The sequence below is a fragment of the Maylandia zebra genome, unplaced genomic scaffold, assembly GCF_041146795.1.
Source record: "Maylandia zebra isolate NMK-2024a unplaced genomic scaffold, Mzebra_GT3a scaffold01, whole genome shotgun sequence".
Classification (NCBI taxonomy): domain Eukaryota; kingdom Metazoa; phylum Chordata; class Actinopteri; order Cichliformes; family Cichlidae; genus Maylandia; species Maylandia zebra.
The window spans coordinates 374,281-396,973 of record NW_027490031.1 but is presented as its reverse complement, the minus strand read 5'-3'; the positions used below and the strand labels follow the sequence as shown (position 1 = coordinate 396,973).

General features: G+C 43.7%; 1 protein-coding gene across 3 annotated transcripts; it reads left to right on the top strand.

Annotated features, from left to right (window-relative positions):
* Positions 1 to 597: 597 nt before the first annotated feature.
* LOC101470220 (voltage-gated potassium channel subunit beta-3) lies at positions 598 to 22,099 on the top strand. 3 transcript variants are annotated; one of them, XM_024799803.2, is made up of 15 exons: positions 598 to 710; positions 1,742 to 2,048; positions 10,677 to 10,720; positions 10,807 to 10,844; positions 11,537 to 11,616; positions 12,020 to 12,064; positions 14,306 to 14,350; positions 15,347 to 15,390; positions 17,179 to 17,265; positions 17,571 to 17,656; positions 17,826 to 17,946; positions 18,985 to 19,079; positions 19,195 to 19,315; positions 19,402 to 19,490; positions 19,887 to 22,099. In XM_024799803.2, exons 2-15 carry the CDS (start codon positions 1,750 to 1,752, stop codon positions 19,977 to 19,979), a joined length of 1,287 nt encoding a protein of 428 aa, XP_024655571.2. In that variant the 5' UTR covers positions 598 to 710; positions 1,742 to 1,749; the 3' UTR covers positions 19,980 to 22,099. The 3 variants fall into 3 exon arrangements, with proteins under 3 accessions (XP_024655571.2, XP_024655572.2, XP_076737023.1); XM_024799804.2 differs by lacking the exons at positions 598 to 710; positions 1,742 to 2,048 and adding an exon at positions 2,082 to 5,560; XM_076880908.1 differs by lacking the exons at positions 598 to 710; positions 1,742 to 2,048 and having other exon boundaries at positions 10,689 to 10,720; positions 11,505 to 11,616.
* The last annotated feature ends 594 nt before the right edge of the window (positions 22,100 to 22,693 follow it).

Sequence of the window (22,693 nt, the reverse complement as noted above, 5' to 3'; positions counted from 1 at the left end):
CAGCTCCTCTCGATGTGGAGGAGAGGAGGGGACATATTAAGGCAGCCGTAAAACCCCACCCTGTGGTCATGGGGGTTTCCCTCAGGTGTCAGTGAACACAGGGCTATTATAACTTCTGTGTGTGTGCCGTCTCTGCCAGATGTTTGCATCTCAGGGTTTAAAATGAAATCTGTGGACAGCAGGTGGAGGCTGCTGCCGCTCGGACAGATGATGTGATGGATTACACACAGATGAAGATAAAAGCACAACAGATGTTTACAGATGTTTCCTCCACCGTGTGTGTACTGTTGTATCAGACACACGTCACTCGAGCTGCTGCTGTGAAGGAAGCCTCGGCTTTATGAACGTTTAGAGGACGCAGGAACACAAATAGGTTAATCCACTGCTGCGTGGTGCATTCAGGGCCTTCCCTGAACCAGGACAGGTTGTCTATCTCACTCTACCACTGTCCTCTCTCTATTTAAAAAGACTTAAGTGTGTGTGTGAGTGTGTGTGTGTGAGATTAGAGCTAGATACATGAGGTTGATGGGCAGGACGCCATGTTTAACATCTGTACTCAGACTTTTGGTTTTTTGAATCAGACAGACATGATATCTGCTCTCTGATTGGTGGGATCAGGCCAACGGGATTAATATGAGAGCAGCAGCAGGGACACAGACAGACAGATGAAGGTGGACGGACGCTGCGGGCGACAGGAACCAGACAAACAGGTACGACATGCACATGCTGTAAAACTAGCTTTTTATCATTAAAGGTGAAGTTTGTGTGTAGAGCACAAATCAGGATTAAACTGACTGTTAAAAGTAGACGAGGATCAACAAAACTGTTTGACAAAGCAGAAAGTGTATCTAGCTGTAAGGGTCAGGTCAGCTACAGTTTGAGGCAGACATGAGTATAAAAATAAGTTCTGTAAGCAGGTATATGCACTACAGCTAATGTGGAGTCTATTACAGATTGATATAATTCCAGCATCTGAAGTGACGCTGTAATCCTGAGGCAGCTGCTGCTGGCATCATCTACACAGCTCTGATAAATGATTGTGTGTTTGCTGATGAAGGAGAAACATGTAGAAATGAAACTGTAGAGGACCAAGAATGGAGCCCTGTGGGACTCCAGACCCTAAACTGAATACAAGAACCACAGCAGCACCATCTGTTGGCTTGTGGTAACCTCATGACAGCGACCTGTCATTTATGGAGTAGCCACAGCCTAGAGCAGAAGACAAAAACATTCTGCTGGTATTAAAACAACAGCCAGGAATAGCAGGGAAAACCGTGAAAGTCTAAACTGCTACATTGGAGCTCAGATGTGTAAATTGTGTTACAGCAAAGCAGGACATCATCCATACAGGTGTAATTTTATTATTTTTCAAACTAGAAAGCTGCTGTACTTATCCTTTGTTACAAATGTGTGACCCATCTGCATCGTTATGTGTCAAGAAGGTACATGCACGATCATTTTAAGTTTGCTGAAAAAGCTTCTGTATGACAGGATGTTCTTGTGCCAGAGTACAGAAATCAGAGAAGTTTCTGTACCCTGATTGTCACAGTGTCTTGGATAGACCGCATTTGCAGGAAGGCTGGTAAGACTGTGGGATCAGTCACTGTAGCTACACACAGGCAGCATTTTGCAAACTTGTAAATTATACATCTAAAGCCTGGAACAATAAACGAAACAATACCACACAGCTAATGGGTTCCTGGGTTAAATTGCTGACTTAAGGCCTGTTTTATCATTTCAGTGTCAGCCATGTTTGCGGGTCGGGCGTCAGCCGCAGGAGCCGCTGGACCCTCAGCAGCCGTAGCAGGAAAAGCTGGAAAGTTGTCAGTGGAGGAGCTCTATGGTTTCAGCAAGAAGCCCAAAGTAAACAGGGGGATTTCTGGGAAACCAGAGAAAACGGAAGTGAAGAAGGATGTGAAGGAGAAAGATGAGTCGGTGTTGGCATCTCAGATCCTGGAGGCCGCCCGGAGGCTGATGGAGAGGCGACGCCTTGAGATCTACCTGAAGGAGTGTGACATCACCATGGAGCAGAGGGACATGCAATACAGGTGACATAAAAGACAGGTGCAGTAACACGGAGTAACCACCAGAGGGCACAGGCACACTGAAACACATAATTTGAACCACATGGCAGTTTGAACTGGTTTTACTGGGCTACAGTGATGAGCTGGTTTTAATGTGAAGATAGCTGAACTGGTTAACCTGGAGAGCAGCTGTTACTGGTCAGACCGGTGTGTGGTGTCCTCCTCGGCTCACTCTGATTGGCTCCTGGAGCTGCTGAGTCACATTTCTGTTATTAAAGACTTTCTGCTCCAGTCGTTTATCAGCTCGGTGTGTGTGTGTGTGTTCAGAGTGAGCACTGCATCATCCCTGACTTCAGCTAATGTTATCATATATAAAACTGAAACAGTGTAAATATGTGAGCAGCTGGCAGCAGCACGCGAGCCGATACCTGATCAATATGTCGATGAACAGACCAGTTTGTTCTGCAGACCGAGGTCACGCTACATTACCAAACACAGTCCTGCCTGTGTCTGACAACCTTCTGTAAAATCATTGGGTTTCAGTACAGAGTGATCCTCAGTGAGAGAACAGGTGACAGACGTCCATGTAAACCTCATTAAAAAAACAAAATAAGCTCAGTGTTTCATCAGATTTCCATTGGGACGTCTCCACTGGAGAGTTAGTGCCACTGGCTAAATACTACACCCAACACAGATGTTTACATAATAATAAAACAGTAGAGGCCAGAAATCAAATCACTCAGAACTACACTCTTCTTTAATGGCAGCTCTGAATGGGTTTGATTTTTCCATCAATGTATTTTTATTAATAACTGAAAGTCATCAGACCACTTAGCATTAAGCTGATAGATTTCCAATGAAACCTCTAACAGAAGAAAAAGAAGTCAGTTTTTCCAGTTTTGAATTGTATTTTCTATGGATGCTCACTGTAATAAAAAAGAAAAAATATGTCTAAACGTGTCTTAAACCTGTAATAATCTAAAAAATATATAATATGGGAACAGAGATGTGTTATTTTCGAAAAGATTCAATAAAATTAAAATAATGTTTTACAAAAATAGCGTGAAAAATAATAATGATAATAATAAAAAATAATAATAATCATTACACCTGACTTAAGCACTTAAATTGGACAGATTTGAAATAGGACTTCTGAATGAAGAATTAGTTAAAATTATTTATCAGCTTTAAAAAATATATTAATGTGCTATTTTCAAATAAACACTGAGAAAAAACACGGCTTTTCAAAATAAACACTGAGGAAAAAACACGGCTTTTCAAAATAAACACTGAGAAAAAACAGGGCTTTTCAAAATAAACACAGAGAAAAAACACGGCTTTTCAAAATAAACACCGAGAAAAACCACGGCTTTTCAAATAAACACTGAAATTTATTTACTAATAATAATAATTATACTAATAATTCTAATTCTGCATAGGAGTGATGATGGCAGAACAAAAGCTACTTTTCTTACTATTAAAACACAAACAGACGAACAGACAGAATGCAGGCAGAAACCTTCGTTAGTAAACGTTAGCGTGTATGTGACGGGCTGTCTCTGCTGAGAGGAGCCTGCAGACAAAGATGAAGGTTTGATGATGATACTTCCTGATCGCTCGGAGGTTCGTGGAGCCACTTTTCTGTGGTGAAGTGTTTGTGATGGAGCAGGAAGAGATGGAGGCAGCGCCTAAGTGTGCAGCTACTCTTGTAATCCACATTAGTGACACCAAACCTTTGGCCTCGGGCGTCCTGCCGAGTCTGCACTCACATCTAATGCACTGCTGCAGCGCATTTATGAGCGCACACGAGTGTGTCCGATGGAGGAAGAGGAGTGGGGGAGGGTCTTCATCATCTTGTCATGTGCAGGAAACATCCTGAGAAATTAAACCAATGCCAAAAATCAACTTTCATCAGGGATACGAGAAGGGTTCATGTGTCTTCTTCTTCTCTCAGTTTATTTGAGTCCTCCAAGCTTCAGGAGCTTGTCTTGTAGTTCCTCCTGCGGCCACAGGTGGCGCTGTTTTGTTATCAGTGACAGCAAAAACAAGCAGCCATGATGTTTGTAGTTTTTTTTATGGACTTGTAATTTCACTGAAAATCTGAAACGTTTCTTATTTGTCCATGTTTTCTCTTTTGTAGTAGCTTTCCCCCCGTTTTTGCTTCTCTCGGGTTGTGTTGTGCTAGCTTTGTGACCCTTTGAGGGCATGTGTAGTTGGAAAAGTCCCCTCCATGTAACTGTATGTGCCTTTGAGGCATTTAAATCATTTTTGTTTTTTTTATCATTTTTAGACTTAATTGGCTTTTTAGGACCCTTTATGAGTTTTTACATTTTTTGCTGTTGTTTTTCCTAGAGGTTGTTTTTGTTGGGGGGTCATGTTGTTGTTGTTGTTTTTCTTCATTTCTTGCATCAATTTGATTCCCTTTTCATGTTTTTCTCCTTCTTGTTTCTGTTTTTGTTGGGTTTTTTTGTCAAATTTGTTCCATTATTGTTTGTTTTTTCTGTCATTTTTTATTTTTTCACAGTTGTCTTTTTGCTTTTTCCTGCTTGCGTCTATCTGCTGTTCAGCAATCGCTCTCCGGGGTTTAATAGCTGATGTATGAGGGGACATTTTTAATTCTTTTTCTTTGCAGGTCGCGATTGCCTCTTGCAGGCATTAATCTGCATGTTTCTCATTAAATGCGATGCAGATGAAGGAGGCTCAGGTGTGCTGGGGCTGTAGGTGAGATCCTTCAGCTGCTTCCAGCTCGCTAACATTAACAGCATGTTTCCCATGATGCTGTCTGACAGTAGCAATTATCACAGTGCTCTCTGCACAGTGACAGCCCTCGCGCTCCCTCTCTCTCTTTCTTTGTTGAATGCTCGCTCGGCCAGTGTGCAGCCAACCAGCTCTGAATAATGACAGGCGGGGGAGGGGCTCCCTCTCTCCCCCTCTCCTGCTCAGCGGCACAGTCCAGAGGACGGACGGACGCCCAGTTCTTCTTCCTGCGTTCATCTCTGCATCGCGTTCCCTCGTCTCTGTTTCTTCTTCTTTGTTGGGACGCTCTTCATCATCTCCTCCTCCTCCTTGTGCTCCCGGGGCTCCTGCTGTGGGACGGTGGTGTCCGACAGACGGACACACTGAAGGAAAGTTGTTTGCATCTCTTTGATTGGCTGATTGGCTCAAACGCAGCGGGTGGACTCAAACTTGACATCCCACTCATGAATTCTTTCCATCGTAACCATAGCGACTGGCATCCTTGGCGGCAGCGGCGGTCTCCTCATCATGCTTTGAGACTTTAGAACTCTTTGTATAATCATAAGGTTCGTTACCGCGGCAATCAGGATGCAGGTGTCCATAGCATGTAACATGGGAGGAGGTGGGGGCGGTGGAGGGGCCAGCGAGCACCAGCTGAAGGAGCGGAGGGCGGCGGCAAACACCAGCAGCGCCCCCATCTGCCAGGTAAAGGTCAGGGCCGAGCCTTCGGAGCGGAACACCCTGCTAGGCCACGCCCACATGAAGGAGGCCCTCGGGCGTTATAGCAACATGAAGTACAGGTGAGGCAGTGAGAGTGACACAAAGAGGTGGTCATGTGACCCGACAGGTGCAGAGCGTGACTCAGGTTCATGTTTCATACACGTGTGTGTGTGCGTTTGTGTACCCGGGGTCGTTCTGCCAGGACCAGCAACAACGAGCTAGTACAGCAAACCGATCAGAGATATTGATCCGCCCCCTCCCTGGCATTGATTCTATATTGCTGATTGATGCGTTTGGTAGAGCCGATCAGGTGACATGTATGTAGTCTGAATACTGATTAGTCGGGTTAAATATTAATGGTCTGAAGCCAGATATTGATACGAGTGTGCGTCTCAGGGTGACTCGTCTCTCAGATATTGATGACTCAAAGCGAGGCTCAGAATTGATCCTGATTGAATATTGATGAATTCATCGTGGACTGTGACCTGGACTCAGGCGTTAACATCAGTCACCATAAACATGAAGCACATGCCGTGAGCTGACACCAACCTGGGCACAGACTCACGAGTACCTCGGACGTCTGCTTGACTCACTTTCAGATTATGACTCACATATGAAGATCAGAGCTTGTACCAGACCAAGAATAAAGTGGACGTGGACATAAATCTAACACCAGGACTTCATCACTGACATAAAAGGGTCCCATCTAATGATTTTGTCAGGATTTGCATTTGGACATGAAACTTTGGATGTTTATTTGACATGACTATTGCTGACTATGATTCTCATGTTAGCATTGAAAGCTTGGTCTCAGGTACTAAAACCGATGACTTAGAATCTCCGTGTCTTTCTACCTGTTGATCCTGACTTCACGTACATCAATGACTTGATTTTGACTGAAGCACAAGTGACTCGGACTCTACTGACACTAACCTGGGCCTTAATGTCTCAGACGTGTGCATGAACGTCTATGATTTGGACTCAATCAAACATATAATATCAATCACATTTGACTTGCCAGTTTTCTTAAACGTGATTATTGAGGACCTGGACTGTCACAGCCAGAGCAAGACTGACGAACTCAGACCGGAGCTCACACGTAGGCACAGAAATGGTTTACAAGACTTACAATGAAGCACGTTATTGACATCTGGCTATGAAGGAGTATTGATGATAGTGTTGCTTGGTTTCATGTCTTGGGCTAAGACTACATTTTAAAACCAGTGGCTTGGATCTGGTATGAATCCTGTTGTCTCAAGATGAAAAATGACTTTATTTGAGAAACAAGCTTGAATTATGCGTCTGCGGGAAATCAACGACAAAACTCAGGGCATAACTGGAAACTCTTTTTAGCCCCATATTCTTCCACGTCACCTGACGTGAGCCTCCCGAGAATGCGGCTAAACGCAGACTCGATGCAATGACTGGATGATTTGTGAGGTTAGAGCACTGGGTTAAAAGAGGTTTCCACTTACATCACAAGTTACAGTATAGATTTCCTGCAGAAGTCTAAATCACGCTTTGGTTGTGGACTTGGACTACATGCATGATTCACTTGACTGTAATTGATTTTAGACTTGACCCAGACTTGGAAATAATGCCTTTGAACTGCATGATAAACTCTTACTGTGTGCTGACTTGTTTGAAGACGGTGGAACGAACTTGGACTCTAATATGTATATATATCAATTATTATCTATTTAACCTGACTTGTACTTTAATGTAATCTATCTGATGTGCACATTGTAAACAGCTTCTGTCCAGTAATTTGGTCTCAGACTGCGTTTTTTAAACTGCTGACTTTAATCAGGACTTGGGTTGTAATTATTGTTGCTTGGATGTGTCCTTAACTTTAGGCTTTACTCCTGTAAAATAACTCAATGAAATACTTGAAGTGCAGTTTTTAAAAACTGCTGGATTGACCTTGAATTTTAATGTGAATTTGGATGTTTTCAGCTCAGACGTGTTCCTAGACTTAACTTTAACTTGGACACTAACATGAATATGTTTTCAGCTTGGACTCATATTTGAGTCATCATTGATGATTTCAGACTCGACTTTGAATTCGATTGTTGAAACCTCAATGAGCTGGTGTAAGACTTGGTAACTTGCATGTGAATCTTGTTTTCTTGCCTCAGACTTAGAGGTAAATGTCATGGATTTATACTTATTCCACTTCGATGTGAGCCTTTGTTTGATCTCGAACACAAGCGCCTCGGTCTTGGATGTGAATGAGTGTTGCAGACTTGAATTACTCGAGTCAGTTTACGTGTCAGACTTTAATTGAGTCTCTTTCTGTTCGATCACTGAAGCGTGTCGCTGGTTTTCAGACTGGAGGTCATTTCATCAGAGCCAGACTTGAACAGAGGGGAGGTGGAGGTGTTTCTAAAGCGGCCGGCTGATGTTTGGATGTTTGTGTCTGGCTGTGTTTGATGTGTGAAAACTGTAAACGTCAGTAAAAACACAGCTGATTGGTCAGCTGCTGCTGCTGTTGGGGGTATTTTTAGCAGCGCCGTCTGAAGCTGCTGTTTGTGGTATTTTTTATCCTGACATGAAACATGCGCTCCCTCCCTCATGTATGTTCTGTACCATCTGCACAGCGTTAATCAGCCTCAGCTCTGTGACCTCTGACCTCACACTCATGTTGATGAATGTACAGCGAGTTTGCTTAAATTAAAGGCACTGCTGTAATCACACTGTGCGATAAGTTGATTGGTTTCGACATAAAGCTTTAAATCATCCTGACTGATGACCACAGCTCCCATAATGCACTGCTGCTGACGCCAACAGTGACTTTAAATCTTCCTGCTGTTGCTCCCTAAATGCAGTGGCAGCAGTCCTCGTTAGCCTGGCTGCAGACCTCAGTCTGGCCCTGAATGACCTCAGTGTGCTTTATTGCCACTGAGCACATTAACAAGGTGATGACCAATGAAATCACGTGGAGGCTGTTGATGCTGCGTGTGGTTTATATGTCAGGCTGATACAGTGGTCATCACTGTATCAGCCTGACAAGAGCAACAAATCAATTAGACGCTAACGCGATCAAATCATCGATAAAGCTACAACGCTGACCGTCTGCATACAAAGCTAATGTTGGTATTTAATGCAAGTGAAAGATCTCACAATCCCTTTTGGGGTTGGATTCAGCATAAAGCTGCCTAATCAAACATGCGGAGCTACCTGCTGCCGTACCTGCTGTTCCCGACTGTTCCTGACTGTTCCTGACTTTTCCTGACTGTTCCCGACTGTTCCCGACTGCTCCCGACTGTTCCTGACTGTTCCCGACTGTTCCCGACTGCTCCCGACTGTTCCCGACTGTTCCTGACTGTTCCCGACTGTTCCCGACTGTTCCTGACTGTTCCCGACTGCTCTCGACTGTTCCCGACTGCTCCCAACTGTTCCCAGCTGAAACTAGCATCTTTCTCTGTCCAGGACAATGATGCAGTCCATTTACCCCTTTAATGATCATACAGACTGAGTGGACTTAAATACATGGGAGCACGGATGTTTGAACTTGGGAATGATGTCAAACCCGAGTTAGTGTGTTCAAGATAAAGCGAGGAAACACGTGACTTTTTAGGTATCACCAGCAATACATGATAATACTTATTTGTTTTGCACTTAAAAAAACATCAGTGCAGAACATTCATAGAGTCCGATCAGTGCACTGCTTACTTACTGAGTCACAGGTATGTAACGGTAGAAGTACACCTTAAAGTTTTGGTACTGTTGACCTTTAGTGCCGCCATCTTGAATTGTTAACTTGGAGCTGTTCTGGCTTAGTTGGAAATGTGAGTTGATGGGACTTTCCAGACTCCATTTCTGACTGGGAGCTCAACTTATTCTAGCCCAAAGTGGTTATGAGGAGTTACAGTAAAGTGAAGCGCACACAGTAAACTGCAGGCAGAGCTGATTCTTCTGCCTGTACTCAGACGACAGTACCTTCAGAAGGCTTCATGCTCTTCATCAGCGGTCCCCAACCCCCGGGCCTCGGTCCGGTACCGGGCCGCGAGAGTTGAGGCTCAGGTGTGCAATGTATAGTTTTCAGGGTTTTCATTGGTTTTCATCGTTATTTTGTTATCGTTTTTATCATTTACTCAGTTTTCCTGGGTCTTTTCACGTGTGTTATGAATAAATTTTCTTTTTTTCGGTACCGGTACTATTTTGTTGTATTTATCCGCGACACCTTAAAGGCCGGTCCGTGAAAATATTGTCGGGCATTAAACTGGTCCATGGCGCAAAAAAGGTTGGAGACCGCTGCTCTACATCAAATATACCCGTAAAGCTTGTCTTTTCTTCTTTCTGAAACCATTTAAATCTCTCTGGCACAAATGCTAACTGAGTTACGGTCATTTAAAGAGTGCTTGTAAAATGGGCTGATTTTAAAAAAAAAAGAAAGAATACTGAGGAGTCTCCATGAACTTATTTTGAACATTAATAAGCAATCACCAGCCATCTCACGTTTCCCAGCCAGCAGGCCCATGAGGTCACTGCTGTGGTGCTCCTCAGAGACTCACCCTGTGGCCATCCCAGCTCCGCTATCTTACCGGTGATGATAGAAGTCTTTGTTCCTGCTAAGGTGGATTTCTGGTTCAAGTGTCTCTGTGCTGAGCTCTTTGAGGCTGCAGAGCAGAACAAGAACCGCTGCAACAAACTGAAGACCAAGAAAGTGGAATTTGAGTCCACAGGATGTGAAACTCAATGAAGAACAACAGCAGCAGCAATAAGAACAAATCGATTGTTAAACCATTAAAAATAAGCACTAAACTTGATCGAAACATCAGTCAAACTGGAACCATGAACACTGATCAGTGCAGTGAAGTATAAAAGAAATTAAACCTTTTTAAGTTCTAAATGTTTATGTATCAGGACATAAATTAAACACTCTGACCTAAACACAGCCTCAGATGAACACATGACATATTACACCGTGTCATCATTTATTTAGCAAAAACTGAACCATGACTGTGTAATATGAATCTGGAGACACAAACTACAATGATGCGGATGTGTGCGGAAAACAGATCCATGTAGTTCAAAAACAAATCTATAAAACAGCATTTACAGTCTGCGAACGGTGTTCTAATTGTGCCTTTAAATGATGCATAAATAAATGAATTTATTTGTTAATGTAACAGGAGGGTTAGTCTGGTGTAATGATCCATCAGTGGACCTGCTGATTTGGTTGTTTTGCAGGAATCTTGGGAAATCTGGGCTGAGAGTGTCCTGCTTAGGACTGGGTGAGAGCTGCAGCAGACACACACTGTAAGCACATTTCCATATATCCAGCACACACAGTCAGTGTTACTTTTTTCTGTCTTCACAGGAACATGGGTGACATTTGGTTCTCAGATCTCTGACGAGGTACGAAGTGTTGGTGTGTTTGTTTACCTACACAAATGTGGACCTGGCTACTGCCACTCACCAACGGAGGACCTGCAAACCAAAAGGGTTCAGTTAAAATCAAGCTACAGGATGTCTAGTGAATTTATTTGAAGTCAGTATATACTTTTAACGTGGCTCTTCTAGGTTTGACCCTTTTGCTGCCATTTAAAGTTCAGCTGTACTCTTCATATATCTATTATTGTCAGAGGTGTATTATATGCAACAATTAATTTATTCAATGATGAAGCGTCTGTGATTATTTTGGGAATATTTGAGTCACGTCAGCATGTTTAAATGTTAAAAATAATATAGTTAAAGCAGCTGTACTTTTATAAGAACGTCTTTAACAACTGCTTCACATCCTTTCATGTCCATTTTTGGCTCCACTGAAGGCGACCGAGGCTCCGGAGACAGGAAATCAAAGTTCCTGCTTGGAAAGTTTTGAAGGAAAAATCAAAAAGCTGTTTGTCAGGTTTCATTTTAGTTTGAAATTACATTAAAAAATAGATTTAAGTTATATTTCCAAAGAAACGAGGTCCTCACTTGGTCAGTGCAGACAGACGGTCCACTGCTAGTAATGCAGGAATGTGTGTGTGTGTGCTAAATGCATGAACACATATTACATAACCACTTCTGCAGATCTGTGCTTGTATTAATGTGTGTGTGTGTAGATGGCAGAGAGCGTGATGACGGTGGCGTACGACAGCGGAGTGAATTTGTTCGACACAGCGGAGGTTTACGCCTCGGGGAGGTACAGTACCGACTGTCTGTCTGCTCGTCTGATCTCAGCTGGTTCCCGTCCACCTCGCTGCACCGCAGCCTTAATTAGTCCATAAGAAAGGATGTATAGACCGCTGCAGGGCGGCTGCATGGACACAGTGGAGGTCGCCGGGGGGCGTCGCAGAGTGCACGTTAAAAAACAAAAACCCCCTCTGCCTCTGCTCTCAGAGACATGAAACATACATGTAAACTCTGAACAGCAGATTCTATTTATAATAAACCCTCCAAGTTCTTCTCTCATAAGAGTTTCTTTGATTCAGCTTATACACAAAAGATGAATTATCTTAAAGAATTTTTAAGGTTAAATGTCTTACATTTATAAGATTGTCTGAAATCTGGATGTAAATCTTTGATTGTGTGAGTTTGTGTTTCAGGGCGGAGACGACTCTGGGAAACATCCTGAAGAAGAAAGGATGGAGGTAAACCAGCTGGTCACTGTTAGCCTGTGTTACGTTCTTAGTCTAGGCGAGTATTGAACGCAACAAGAAGTTGGCCCACTCACACACCACCCAAGCAAGAACACAAACAACAATATCTTTTAAAGTGCTAAGCAGCCATTTATTTTCTTCAGCAGTGAGCAGTGCCAAAAATAACAAACAAAACTCCCTAGTGGTCCCTACGCTTTCCTACACAAAATGAAAACCAAACAAAAGACAATTCACTTACCCAACTTTCTAAATGAAAAACAGGAGAAAACTTAATCAACAAAAATGGCTTCTCACGCCTACTAGGCTGCTGCAGTGAAGGATATATACAAGGTGAACAAAATACACGATTGCTACTTGACAAATCTATCTACAGCTATTTACAAAATTGAAGTACTAACGCCAGACACACACAAGGTTATGCTTGCAAATCACTTTGTCAAAGAAACTCTACACAGCAACGAATCAAAACAAAGGTTCTTTGTTGGATGGTGGAGGTTAGGAGAGAGGGAGCCAGGTGGCTGTGATCTGGTAGTTAAGTACTGGAGGTGATTAGCCAATTATCCAATCCAAGGACTGGAAGAGACTCCACCCAACTACTCAGCAGGCACGCCCAGGTGTCCACCTCCTAGGAGAGAGGGAAAAAAACCCATAGCCATCCTCTGGTGGGAGGAGTCACACAAAATAAACACTGCCAACATTAGATCATAACACCTGTGAGAAACCAAGAAAAACAGGATGTAAACTGGAAATATGACCAGTTTCTGAAATCATTTCATTTATATCAACAATGTTTGGGATTGAGAGATTCTGGCTTTAAAACTGGTGAAATAATATTTTACCTGTTTTTACATTTTTTTTAGTGTCTCTTAAATATTTTACTTTGATTTGATTTATTTCATTGTGTATTCACTTCATCATTTTTCTGGGATATAAATTTTGTATTTAAATTTATTACAATTTGTTAGATTTTTTTAGATTTTTTTAGGTTTGGAAATAATCTGTAATTAATGGAAATTATGTTATTTTATCTCATTATTCAAACGTATTTATTTCTTCATTATTTTAAAAAATACGATTAACATATTTTTTTACAATAAGAATTATTAACAAAGTTAATTTAATAATATTTACTTTGAATTGTAATTTTATCAATATATGTTTGGGATATTTTTCGTTTCTGTGATTTCTTACATTTTTAAAAATAACTGTATTGATTTAAAAGAAGATATTAAGTCTATACTAATTTCAGGGATCTTTTGATTCATTTTTTAGCTTGTGCTTAATTTTAATCTTTATCCTATTTAAAATTTTGAATTCGTATTGAATTTGTAGTGAGTGATTTTTCTAACACTAAATCTTTAACAGCAAAAATGAGAGAACTGACTATATTATGATGTCATATCGTATATAAACATGTTTTTAAAGTAAACTGAGAGCAGTTTAGTGCTGGAACATAAATAAGTGAAACATATGATATTTTATAACGTTGGGTTAATGATTTAAACATTGTGTCTGACACAGTGAAGCACAGAGCAGCTGCTACAGCAACCTTATTACATGTTAGCATAAAAACCAGCGTCCAGCTAATGTAAACACAAAAGTTCAGCATGACTCACATTAACACACGCACGCACACATGCACGCACACACACACACACACACACACACACACACACGCACACACGCACCCACACGCACGCACACACACACACACACACACACACACACACACACACACACGCACGCACCCACACACACACACACACACACACACACACACACGCACACACACACACACGCACGCACATACACACACACACACACACACACACACACACACACGCACACACACGCACGCACACACACACACACACACACACACACACACACACGCACGCACGCACCCACACGCACGCACACACACACACACACACACACACACACACACACACACACGCACGCACATACACACACACACGCACACACACACTGCTGTGTTTGCGAGGTCGCTCGCTGTGCTGGACCAAACTCCCAGAATAATAACGTGTGTTTTGTCTTGAAGACGTGTTGATGTGTGACTCAGCAGATTTTCCCTCCATCCGTCTCCTCCACCTCATTTTAATCTCCATCGTTTCCTCCCCTCCCTCCAACCGCGCTCCATCTCTCACACTGACTGATGGCGGTGCAACAGCAATACCACTGAAATAACTTGTGTGTGTGTGTCTCCACCAGGAGGTCCAGTTATGTGGTGACCACTAAGCTCTACTGGGGCGGACAGTGAGTGATGCTTTCATATTACTATAATCACGAGTGCCTGCACTGTTCTCAGATCAGCTCTGACTGCAGATACATCAGACTGAAGCTGTGTGAATGTGTGTGTCACAGGTGCTTCTGCACCATAGGTCAGTGAGATATAATGACTAGCAGAAAGACTCGGTCGGAAACACTGAAAACTGGAACAGCTGAAGCTACAACGACACAGGAAACAAAGATTTTTCTTACTGTTCATGACCACTGACAACAGACTGTATATGAAAGATGGACTTCATGCTATATGATTGGTTTAGGTCAAGGCGGGGGCAGGATTATATCAGGAATCAGCTCTGAACTCTTTTCTCTAGGGGTGGAGGACAGACTGATGGATGAGGTCTGTCAGGAGTCTCTGTGGGCAACACTGAGACCTGTGGTGAGAGTAGGGAGCAGGTGGAGGAGAGCCTGGAGAGGTGGAGGTATTCACACAAGGAATACGTGTGTGTGAATGAGAGGGAGACGGGTGGAGGAAGGTGCAGGAACAGGGGGAGTGAAGGTGGGGGAGTCTACCAGGGGTCAGGGCAAGAAGAAGGTGAAGAAGAGAGACACAACAGGGTGGAGTAGGCGGAGACAAGTGTCGGAGCGCCTCTCCATGCACTGGAGTGTGACAGAAGGAAGCAGCAAGAGTGAAAGAATTAACGATTTAAAGATGGAGGTGAGACCTGCTGCAGCCGAGGGGAGCTTTGTGGAGGACATGCAGACGGTCGGTGTAACAGAGGACCCTGAGGTCGGAGGAGGTGTAGGCAGGCGGGCTGGTGTAGCTCCCCCTAAAGGAGCAGCTGAAGAGAGAAGAAGAGATTAGTGACAGTAACAGTGTCCTCTCTGCACTGTGCACAGAACCTGTCGACTGCATGAGATTACTCAGTGTTAAAGTCACGTGACTGTGGCGCGTTTAACGTTTCAGTTCTTCTGTGAGGTCATCACCGTGACATCACCGTGACGTCACTGTTCGTTTGTTTACAGGGCAGAGACGGAGCGAGGGTTGTCGCGGAAACACATCATTGAAGGTAAACCCCCTTCAAACACATTGTAAATACCCTCCACACCATTTGCACACTTCTCCTACATTACCCAGCATCCTCTGCACATAGTTCATACACAGCTCTGAATGGTGTGGAGGAGCAACAAACACAGCACGCTGAAAAACTCGAGTACATTTACTCGGATACTCTGCAGCTCAGAGTCGCATGTGAGGAGGCGGAGCGAGGCGGAGCGGTGAAAAGTCAGAGACTAATTACTGTCAGCGGTCAGTCAGTGTCCTCTGTCAGCTGCTGGAGGTCGTCGAGGCTTTAAGAGGCTCAGTCACACCGAGACAGGATTAGGAGTTACACACATTCACACACACACATTCACACACACACACACTGAGCAGCATCAATCATCCGTCCCACTGAAAGCTGCTAACAGCTCAGTTCACTTAAATCACTCTCTGAAATGCTAAGTGCTAAATTTACCCCTGAGAGCGTGGCAGGAAGTCGCCGTGATGCTGACAAACTCTCATCTTTGATGAACGTCTCTGCAGCAGCTGCTCACAGACACTCGCGGCCTCGTGGAAACCTCCAGTTATTTATTCATCTGCTGGAGCAGCAGGACAGTAAACGCACCGCTCGTGTCGCTGATGTAAAGCCTGGTCCAGGCGTCAGACTAATCTAGCAGCAGCTCTGCTTTTATGATTCGTCCTGTAAAAGCAGGAAGTCCTAACGTTCTCTGGAGGTTTTCTAAAGGACACAAACATCCTCAACCTTCACACAACAGTTGGTACATTTGTGGGCGGAGCTACAGTGGCTGCAGAAAGGAGGTGGAGCTTTCTCCAGGGGCCCATCTGTTAAAATGTTACACCTGTAAAACAGCTGGTATACACGACAGAAGTGAAAGAAGTATTCAGAGGCTTCGTGTCTTCATGGTTTAAACATTCACCTCACAATCAGAGGATTGCAGGTTTGATCCCGGTCACACGTGTGCACGACTGTCTGTAAGGGAGCAGCTGAACACAGCAGCTTCATCCTGTTTGAGCAGAAAGTGCAGCTCGTCTGTTTTCTGCAGCACTTTGAGGATTTGTGAGCGCACAAACATTCTGAGTGTTACAGCTTAGCTGGCACGTTGGTGATGATGTAACACCACAGCTGATTGATAGGGTCAGACCACAAAGACAAACTGCTGGACCTTCACAGGGTCCGGTTCTTTATGTTGGACTACACTGGCTGTGTTTGAATCGCTCCTCACAGATGTGCCAGCAGCAGAATCTTCCTGTGCTGATCTTTTAAGTCTGGATAAAGTAGCAGTAATCCAGGACGTCGAGCCTTCGCTGCGCTGCTGCTGAGCGTCATTCAAACCCCCCGAGTCCTCCGAGCGTCCTTCACGAGGTCGTCTGAGATAATTCCTGCCGTCAGCTCACACCAAAAACAGTCATCAAAACAACAGCAGAAACAACAGAAAGAGCAGACGCAGGTTTCCGTGGAGCTGTCAGAGATGCACACGCTCACAGCGTCCCTGCTGACGGTGCAGGTGGAGGAGGCGCCCACCACGTTTCCCACGCACCTCCAGCTTTTACACCAGCAGAGCATCCGATCACTTTCATGTGCAGCGCTGATCAGAAACACAAAATTCAGTGTCTGCAGGAGAGAAAATGATTCAGTGTGAGCCATACGGAGGCCCGCGAGGGCCAAACGCACAGATGCTGCAGGGCTGAGTGACAGCTGCACTTTGTGTCCTTCAGGCTGGAAATAAAACTGATTTCATTATTTGATTGAATCATGGCGGCATGCTGAGAATGGCCATCTGCGTGTGTGTTGCAGGTCTGCGTGGCTCGCTCTCCAGGTTACAGCTGGACTATGTGGACATCGTTTTCGCCAACAGAACGGACGTGAACGCGCCGATGGAGGGTCAGCGTGCACAAGCACACGTGCACAAGCACACGTGCACAAACACGTGAACAAAGTAGCTCCACATGGAGACAAAATACAACAGTATTTAAAGTTTTCAGTAACTGAAAGCTACAGCTCATCACGTTTAGTGAATGAAACTTTCTCTGCAGCAGACAAATGTAAAAGTTTAAAATGGAACGTTATCTGTCTCAGTGCGTTCTGTCTAACCACGATGAAAACATCATTTTTCCTGTTCTGGATGAAGCAGAGCAGAGAGCCTCAGTCTGTGTGCAGCTGGGACTCACTGGTTTCTCTTTTTGCAGAGATCGTTCGAGCCATGACCTTCGTCATCGAGCAGGGCATGGCCATGTACTGGGGGACGTCCCGCTGGAACGTGGTGGAGATCATGGTAACACAACTCACAGCTGTGGGACCTGCACAGCTTTACTCTGAGCTTTGACATTTATGTTCCTGATACTGTATATTAAAATAAATAGATATAGACAGAGATGAGCTTCTATCTCACGACAGATTCATTAACGAAACACCCGAGTGTGTCTCACCTGTGTGTCCACCAGGAGGCGTACTCCATTGCGCGGCAGTTTAACCTGATCCCTCCGGTGTGCGAGCAGGCCGAGTATCACTACTTTCAGAGAGACAAAGTGGAGCTGCACCTGCCCGAACTCTACCACAAGATCGGTACACACACACACACACACACACACACACACACACACACACACACACACACACACACACACACGGTTTCTCAGTTATCTCATCAGTGTCTGAGGTTTCTTATAGAAAGCCGAACACAGAACTGTGATGATCGCACAGTTACAGGACATGTCTGCTCGGCCTTATGAACCACGTCCTGCATCATCAATGTAAACCAGGAGCAGTCTGAGCTGCAGCAGACTGGAGGAGCTGGACTCAAACCATCAACCCTTTGAGTAGCAGACAGCTGCAGTGTGCAGGTCTGAAACACGAGTCAGTGCTAGAGTGCATTAAATATGCATTCCTCTTTATGACCAGCAGGGGGCTCTGTAAACTTGTCCCTGATGTGTTTCTGGTCAAGTTCTAGGCCTTACTAAATAAAAAAAATCATGTTCAGTTTGGAAATTTGGTCTCATTAGAATCAGGAAGGAGGGTTTCGGAGCTCATGAGCTGACAAGTGAATGATGACGGTGGTTTTACTGCCAATTTCAAAACATCACCCTGGTGAAAGCTGTCAGCTCGAGGCTCGTCTGGCTGCTTTTACCTCGTCCAGCTTCCACTAACTTCCAGCTGTGGTTACATTTATGTGACAGGACGTTTCTCAGAGGGGCCAGAACCACCCCTGGCCAACTCTTTAGCTGTGGCCCTGGTCACACACTGACCATGAACCGGCTTTAATCTCATCTCTTTGATCTCATCGGCCAGGTAGAAGGCTGACCTGCGTTAAACACTGTAGTGGGAGCTGTGGGAGCTGTGGGTTGTGTGGGAATGTTTACTGTTGCTCTCAGGTCACTTTGACAGAGTACAGCTATGTGATCAGCGGTTGTGTGTCTGTTGTTCTGTCAGTGGCTGTCAGTGATGAGCTCTCAGGCTGGTGCGATGATGAAATGTTGCTCTGTGTCTTTAACTGGACGCTGAGACCCAGCCGAGGTCTGTGGGGACAGCAGCTGTTCAGGTCCGCCTCTAAATTTAGACCCGTTTAACAAAAGTGCTCCAACATGAGGTCTGTGTGTCTGTCAGGTGTCGGAGCCATGACCTGGTCCCCGTTAGCTTGCGGCCTGCTGACGGGCAAATACAACGAGGGCGTCCCTGAGAGCTCCAGAGCCGCCATGAAGGTACAAGCAGCACAAACACCATCAATCAGAGCTCGGAGCAGCACAATGAGGCCATCTGTTACCCTGCTGATCAATACGTGTGTGTGTGTGTGTGTGTGTGTGTGTGTGTGTGCAGGGCTATGCTTGGCTGAAGGAGCGCCTCTGCAGCGATGAGGGGAAGAAGCAGCTCAGCAAAATCAAAGAGCTCCACCTGCTGGCTGACAGGCTGAACTGCACGGCTGCTCAGCTGGCCATTGGTAATCTTACAGCACCACAAGTGTGTGTGTGTGTGTGTGTGTGTGTGTGTGTGTGATATTAACTGATGTCTCTGTGTGTTTGCCAGCCTGGTGTCTCCGCAGTGAAGGCGTCAGCTCGGTGCTGCTCGGCGTCTCCAACACAGAACAGCTGCTGGAGAACCTCGGCTCTGTCAGGGTAACAACGTGGCACTGAACCTTCACCTTTGACCTTTAACCCCGAGTACACATTACAGCTTCTGGGACGTTTCTGAGATCTTCAAGATCTCCAAACAGCGAGGGAACATCTGAGGGAACTAATGCAGATTTAGCCTCAGTCTGGAATAAACAAATATATATTTGTTTATTATGACAAGATGGCTGACTGAAGTTTACAGTTTCTGAATAAACGCAGAATAATAAACAACAGCTAAAACTACAGCAAAGACAGAAATATGACAGGAAGTTCACATTTTAAATAAAAAATCAGCTGTTAAAGACAAAAAATGCGACAATAACAGGAAACAACCAGTCAGAGGTCCAGTCTGAGGCCTGTGATTGGTAGCCACTAACCACTTCCTGTTCTGTCCCTCAGGTGCTGTCTCAGCTGACTCCGCCCCTCATCGCCGAGATGGACGCGTTGCTGGGCAACAAGCCAAGAAATGTGAAGAAGGAGGCGAGAAGATGAAGATGAGGAAGAGTTCAGACTGTAGATAATCAGAAATATTTATTCTTGTATTAATCTTCACATCTTCATTAATACAGTAAAATATTCAGATGGATAAACTGTGACACGAAAACAGTTAAAAACAGAGAAAAATAACGAGAAGGTTTGAAGCTGGTATCAAAGGAAACTTTTATGGTAAAACCATTAAAATGTAAATATGTTTGTTTCCTAGTTAATCATGTAGGGATTTATGGAAGTTCCTTAATTAAACAATGTTTGTGAGGAGCTGCAGAAATAAAAATCTAGATTTTATGAAACTGTGAAACACATAAATATGTATAACAATAAAACGTGTATCCGTACAAACAGAAGCACAAACTTTTTTCTAGTTAGGAAATAATAACTTGGTTTTATTTTGTAAACAATCACAAATATCACATGAACGTAGAGTTTTATTTTTATATATTACTATAATTTTTATCATCACATATTAAGCCCCGCTGTGAATTACATCCTTGTGTTTTATGATTTTTGGAAATTTATGAAATGAAGGCACAAGTAAACTAAATTTAAAATTAGTGTAAAAAACACAATCATGCTTCAAACTTCTCACTCCAGGTAAATATATATAATAAAAGTATTTTTATTTAATCCAGAGTTCTTCTTTTAGGCTTTGTTTTTTGGCATTCAAAGGCTTCCGTATCTCAATAAGCGCTATTTGTATTTCAAAATAAAAGCCTGCTCCTTAGTACTCTGTACTGAAAATAATTTTATGAGTATATTTACTGTGAAATTGGAAATGTGTATTTTATGAATGTAGCTGCTGCTCCCTCCTGTGTGTGTTTAGATAGAGAAGACATTTAACTCAGTGGTGCTCAACCTGAGGAGACGGGACCTCTCAGGAGTCAGGACCTCCTCACATCTGGAACATCTTGAAGGAAAGGAGTGTACTTTCCATCCTAATTAAAGCAAACGCAGTAAGATTAATGTGACTCAGTGGAGGTTACAACATGAACAAAACACCAACAAGTGAACTTTAACCAGGTACCTGACAGGTGTTTGGACTCAGTTCTCCTGATAGGTGGATGTGAAGCTGTGTTAATCAGGGTGTAAAAATCAGAAACACCACCTGTGCACCGGCTTCAGTGTGGCTGATGTTTGACTGGAAGTCCCTTCATGTTCCTCAGTGTCCTGTGAAGCTGCTGGAACTTGGTTTTCATTCATGTGGCGTTGATAAAGATGGAGGTAAATCTGCTGAATCTGGAGGGTGGAGACTGTTTCCTGTGTCATTGAAGGTTCTCCGTCTGATGCTGGGAGTAGAGCTCATGTTGCAGATCCACCAGTGCGTGCTGGCAGGAGGACAGATCAGCTCCATCAGCTGACACAACAAATTCAAGTCAGTTTGAAGCAGACGTTGATGTTTGCTGTCAGTCTGAGGTCAGAGGTCAGACTGGGTTCTAGACAGATCTGAGCATATCAGCTGGGGTAAAAATGATCCAGAGGTGCACGAGAAGAAGATCGAGAAGATTTAACCAGGTGTTTATTCCTATGAATCAGACCTGCTTCACATGGGCTCTGTGTGACTTACATATTTATGTAAACCTGCTGATCAGTCTCAGAGTCAAAGTCAGTAACAGAGACAAACTGCTGTAAATATGTAAAAATAAAACCAATAGTAAAGCTCATCCTTGGTGTTTATTACCCACAGTTTATAATCAGAGTTGGTCTTTTAAACACTGAAATAATCAGTATTAATTTTCACTGCATAATTCAAACATTCATAATCAAACCAGTCGAGTTTCCTGATGTTTCCACTCTGCTGGAGCTTTTTGACCCAAGCTCAGTTTATTATTTCAGTTTCACTCTGATCAGAAAAATCCAAATTATGCTGTTCTTTAATGAGAATAAAAAATAATAACAAAAATGACCCTTTGAAATAAATACTGTGAGTACCTACACAACATTTATGTTAAAAATATGAAATAATGTGTAAAATAAACACTGTGATTCATTATTGAAGCGTTTTTCTTTGTTAGATCATCACCTGTTTAACATTATTATCCCATAAATCCTTTCAATTTGACTCCACTAATCACCTGACTGAAACTGTGTGACCGTTACCATGACGACCAGCTGGATCACAAAGTCTTCCTGTTTAACCCCTCCTACCGCTCTCTGTGAAGGAATACCAATAAAGTTATTTAAATCTGGATGAGAGTGTCTGCCTCTGACCACCAGGTGGAGCTAAAGTCACACAGGAGCTGCAAACAAAGAGAGAGTGAGACTGTAGGTGAGCTGTGATCATGTGAAGCTCCCTCAGGCTCATCTCACTCACTCTGCCCACACTTCTCACTCCTTCTCTGCATGACTACACAAAATATCTCAAATATAATCTTATGATCTTTATCATGAGCAGGTGTGATCTCAGAATCACCCACAGCTGAGTTCTGTGGAAGCATTTTCAGAGACACCGGGCAAACAGAAGCTGCAGGGTCAGTTTTATTGACTCTGAAGTCACCGGGACCAGGATACAGATATCAGTGTTAGCATGTGTGCTTTCTGTCACAGCCAAAAAAGACTGAAGTCCATTCTGAGCCGTAAAAACGTCTCTGTCGTTAACACGGATTTTGATACTGTAGAAGTTAACCATTGATTTTACCCTCTGCCAGGATCAGAGCTCAGCTTTACTCCACCTGTCTGACTTCTTCATGTGTCTGTGTCACATTCACTGACTG

Excerpts from the sequence above, each read along its gene's own strand:
- LOC101470220 (XM_024799803.2), top strand. The coding sequence starts at position 1,750 with ATGTTTGCGGGTCGGGCGTCAGCCGCAGGAGCCGCTGGACCCTCAGCA. Across the intron at positions 11,617-12,019 it reads GAGGTTTACGCCTCGGGGAG|GGCGGAGACGACTCTGGGAA; the intron begins GTACAGTACCGA and ends TTTGTGTTTCAG. Across the intron at positions 19,491-19,886 it reads AGAACCTCGGCTCTGTCAGG|GTGCTGTCTCAGCTGACTCC; the intron begins GTAACAACGTGG and ends TCTGTCCCTCAG.